Below are 4867 nucleotides of genomic sequence, written 5' to 3' on the forward strand. Positions count from 1 at the left end.
CTAACAGCACAGGAGTAGAACACTTAACAAATATACTATGAAACTATTTCACCACATTCATTTTCTAAGAGTTAGCATTTTACCCTTTTGTGCAAATCACATGCTTTGTAATAGGAATAATGTAATGGAAAAGTTATCATTTACTCACAGATTTATCACTGTTTCAAGTACATTAATAAAATGGTTTCTGTATTTAAGTCTTTCAATTAAAAATACTAGAATATATGATCTCTGAAATAGGTCACATTCATTATAATCATGAGTACTCACTTTTCCACCCAGAGTACAGAAACTATTTTTACACCCATCTCCTGTGCTTTTTTCCATGTAGTCAAACGTCCGTCTTTGAAGATTACATGGGTCACGTGCTTGTTCAAAGTTTTTGAAACCTGCAGAAATACACAGAGAGCTTATATTTAAGTCTGCTAATTGGAAAATGCTAATGAAACCAGGTAGTGTAGCCCATTTTTTGTGTATAAACCATTAGTGTAAAAATTTATTCTAAACATTATGTCAAGGGCCCTTTTGATCTTTCCCAACTTCACAAGAAGCCTCAAACAATCAAAACTCCAGTCTCATTAGTCAAGCTAATGCAGGCTAAAGGGATGGAACAGCTCTTTGTTTTCAGTCTTCTCCAGGTTACCATTTTCAGCACCCTACTCTAGGTGTAACACTAATTTTGCAACATTTTTATTTATACAGTGCAACATTATTTCTTATGTAACAGACAGGACGGAAAGCAGATGCCGCTATGCAAAGAAATAACAAAACATCTTTTAGGCAAAAGAACTCAGGCTTAAAGAATACAGTTAACCTCACTTTATAAACTAATTTTCATCAATAAAACTCACTTTTAGTTTTGAGGAAAAGGCATAAGCTACTACAAACAAAAAATTATATGGAAATGCTTTAAAAACGAGAAATACAGAAAATTAAACAGCACAGATGATCAAATTTTCAGCTATAAGCCTCCATTGGCAAGCGATGTTTTCAGTTCTGGATACTCCATTTTTCAAAAACAAGGCTTCCTTTGTGGAGTCTAAGCACCCTACACAGAACTGCTTGATCAGTTGTGATTGTTGATGTGCTGACATAAATTGAACTCATTTTTTACTGCAGCATCTCTCCAGCCAAATGGAAATAGCTCTGCAGCTTTTAGTTGCACCCTCAGCTGCATCATTATACTTTGCTTACAGCATGCTGGGTCTGTATTTAGCTGTAAGAAAACTATTTAGCTTCTCCAAACATTGCTGGTGGCAAGCTGATTATGACTTCTTAGAAGACAAAACTCCATGATATTTAAGTATCTAGGTATTAAATGATCCATTAGTCTCTTACTGAATAAATTGTTACTCCAGATGCAATTGCTTACTCACTTTTGCCAGTATTTGGCTCACAGCCCATGTCCTAAGGAAGCTTGATGTAGCTTTGCCTCCAAATTATAGAGGAGCACCACCTTCTAACTCCCTCTCACCTTTCCCACCTCCTCCCCTTATCCTGTGCATCTTCTACTGCTCAACTGAACTTTGAGATATCTTAATCAATAATCTAATTTCCTGACACAGTGAACCAAGTCAGCTTAGTACCATATGCTCAGCCAGTAACAGGGAAGTGTCTGGAACAGGGAAGTGGTATGACCATCCCTATTCAGTCATAGGGATATGCTAAATAGGCTCATCTGTATCATCTGCCTGCACCATATTTGGTTATTTTGACCATTTTGAAGCATTTTGAAGCCTTGTGCTTCTGCCATATTTTCTGTGAGAAAAAAAATCTTACATCATCAGAACAGAATTACCCAGGTCTGACAGTACAGCATAGAAATATTTCTTGTTCTTTTCACTCTTTCTTCATTTAATATTTCTTTTTGTTTTTTACTTTTAGGAGTCATTTACTGAGAGTTCTGTTTGTTTTAATAAAAAACCCAGTTGTCTTAACTGTTCTGTCACACTCACTCAGCTTACTTCATACAGACAGAGAGGATTTTGGGAGGGAGATCAGCAAGATTTCCTAAATTATGGTAAGAGACATCTACAGATGCCCATTTTAAAGAGCACTCGGAGCCCACACAAGTACTTTTTGGAACACGATGTGGGCTGTAAAAATCTCTATTAACCAGCGATAACATGCAAGAAGGGAAGATGCCAGTTTGGCTTTGGCTTTGGTCTCTGGTTGAAATGGTACAGCTTGGAATTAAACATCTTTTGCACCTACAACTCAACTATATCTGTTTTGGAAAAAATCATTGAGATGTATACTGCAACTCTTAAGACGCATTTCTACTAGCACTTTCAGGAATTGATACAAATTTGTGGGAGAATGAATGGAAGAAAAAAATGTCATGGTACTTGGGTTAGAAAACACTGTACTAACAAGAGAGCAGCTGCTTACAAGTTGACAAAAACAAAACAATATAAGGTACATACTTGTAAACCACAGGTTTTCAACACTTAGATTTGCTTTGCCCACAGTCTGTGACAAGCCCAATACTTCCAAGAAGAGCATGCTATCACATTAATATGCAAAGAGGTCTGTAGATGCAGAAAGGCATTTCCCATCTGTCAGTGGCAAGAATTTTACAGCACACTGGTCTATTCTCAGGTCTCTGATTTTCTCCCTTCCTGCCCTTTAAAAACTCACACTAAAAGGAAATGTATGTGACAAGCAGAACAGGCAAGCTAATTTATAATTAAGATCTTTCCTATTCCATTTATTTCAAAATAGTCTCCTTACTTTTGCTCCCATATCAAGAAGCTGCTGTTCGAAGGTTTTTGAGTAATTTTCTGTTCTGTTAGATGACCAAACTTCTACAAAGGCAGAAATACCTGGATCAGAGGAGAGAAAACAACTAATGAAGTACATACTATGGTAAAACTGGTTAAACTGCCTTTCCAATAGAAGTTTCTTTTATACATATTGCATTCAGTTGCAAATACAGCTTTTAGTAAACCGAGTGTCAGATTTTAGTGGCAGAATTTTTTTTAATGTATCTATGTCCCCTAAATTAATTGTAATGGAAATAACTTACAAGTCTGACAGTAGTTAACTTTTCCCTTCACCTATTTAAAACACACTACTAGCTTAACAAACAACACATTATCTTTACATGACTGCTCACCCTTACCATTATTTAACCACTTTTAATCTTCAGATTAATTAAAATTTTGAAAACCAGTTGATATAACGCAACTTACAGAACAAAATGACATCACCACAATAGAATTATTCTTTGCCCAAACTCCCAGAAAATTTTTCAGAAATATTACTTAACAGTTTCCAATTTACTTCAATTTTCACTTTATTTGTATTGAAACACCCCAAATTAAGGGCATAGAACAGGGACTAATAAAATTTCAAATCAGTTGCAACTTTAGATATTCAGATTTAATTAGCTTGCTTCATTAAGCAGATTAATAAACTCTTCAAGGAATCACGTCAGCCTTCGTTGAGAATATCTTCAACCAACCAACCAAAGACAGAAGTATGGTCAAGGAGCAATAAACAAATGAAACTCAAAACAATCCCTTCATTAATTTTACACAGGACAAGCACCAAAGCGACCTACAGTTCCACTGTCCATGCCACCTTCCCATTTGAATGACAAATCCCGAAAATTCCAAAACCTGAGAAATGGCAGTTCACCAAAAACAACTTCATGCAAAGGCCAAACAACTCTAAGAACTCATGAATAAAACTGAGAGTGAAAAACAACGCACTTGCATTTGAAAAGATAGTATCTTCCTCTTACATCAGTTTTAGAACTTTCGTAGCTAAAATTCTCCAAGAAAAACACATCGGAACATGCCAGTAAAGGTCTAACTAGGAACTTAAAGAGATGCTACTTCAAAGCTCCATGAGGTGCAGTAGGATCAAAGGTGTATTTTACAATAATTAGTCGATTTTGGCTAATCAAATATATTCCAGCAAAAGGCAAGGCTTTTTGCAGTTTTTGTTCACTTGATGGAAAGGAAAACGAGGAGGTGCTTGGCGCTTTTTTGAACTAGAAGAAGTCTGAGTGGAGATGGGTTCTTGCAAACGACAGCCTTAAAAGTTCTCAGAGAAGGCGCTGACCGTTGAGGAAAATGGCCGTGAGAGGGCAACTTGGCGAGGCAGAAACTTTGAGATGTATAAGAAAGCCACGACTGATCGGGGTCGGAGGAACAGAGGGGTGGCAGGGCAGTGCCCCAGCGGGAGGCAACCGCGGCACAGGAACGGAGGGAGGCGCCCGACCCTGCTCGCCCCGGCGGCCACGCAGCGGGGCCGGGCCTGCGCCCGGGCACAACGCGTTTCCACCCAGGGCCGAGCAGGCCCCGCCGCCGGGATCGGGCGGGTTCGCGGCGAGTCAGAGCAGCCCGCGGGGGAGTCTTGGCCACGCCGCCATCGCAGGCCGGGCCTCCACAGCGGCCCGTCACCCGCCCTGCCGGGAAGAGCCGGGGCAAGGGCCGCAAGGAGACAGGGGTAGCACGGAACCCGCGCCGGGAGGAGCCACCGCACGGCGGCCGAGCCGATACCTTTCAGGACGGGCTCCATTGGCGGCACAGCCCGGGAGCTCGCAACGCCCGCCACGGTTCAAACCCGCCTCCGCGCATGGCCCCGCCGCGCCTGCGCACCAGGGGCGGGCGGCGGCCGCGCCGGGGCCGCACAGCTGCGGGGCGCGGAGCGGCTGTGCCTTTTCCGGCACCGGGGGAGGCTTGGCACAGCAGGATGCTGCTGGAGACAGTGTCACAGAATTAGGTTGGAAAATACTTCTGAGATCATCGAGTTCAACCTGTGACCCAACAGCACTTTGTGAACTAGACCATGGCACTATGTGCCACATCCAGTCTTCCTGTAAACATCTCCAGGGACAGTGACTCCACCACTTCCT

At 41.4% G+C, this 4867-nt stretch overlaps 1 protein-coding gene across 5 annotated transcripts in view; it reads right to left on the bottom strand.

Annotated features, from left to right (window-relative positions):
• Positions 1–4592, bottom strand: part of MCPH1 (microcephalin 1) — a 120065-nt gene extending 115473 nt beyond the window's left edge. For 3 of the 5 annotated variants that reach the window (XR_010720124.1, XM_066179803.1, XM_066179804.1), the window contains exons 1-3: positions 4512–4592; positions 2734–2825; positions 271–389 (exon numbers count right to left, since the gene is read on the bottom strand). Coding sequence is in view for 4 of the 5 variants with exons in the window: in XM_066179803.1 (XP_066035900.1) it covers positions 271–389; positions 2734–2825; positions 4512–4530 (230 nt within the window). In the remaining variant the exon portion in view is untranslated. Of the gene's footprint in view, positions 1–270; positions 390–2733; positions 2826–3716 lie in introns of all 5 variants that reach the window. The other 2 variants (XM_066179806.1, XM_066179807.1) reach the window with 2 other exon arrangements.
• Between the last annotated feature and the right edge of the window lie 275 nt (positions 4593–4867).

This window comes from Chamaea fasciata, unplaced genomic scaffold, assembly GCF_029207755.1.
Source record: "Chamaea fasciata isolate MVZ Bird 193981 ecotype frontalis unplaced genomic scaffold, bChaFas1.0.hap1 SCAF_3, whole genome shotgun sequence".
Lineage (NCBI taxonomy): Eukaryota > Metazoa > Chordata > Aves > Passeriformes > Sylviidae > Chamaea > Chamaea fasciata.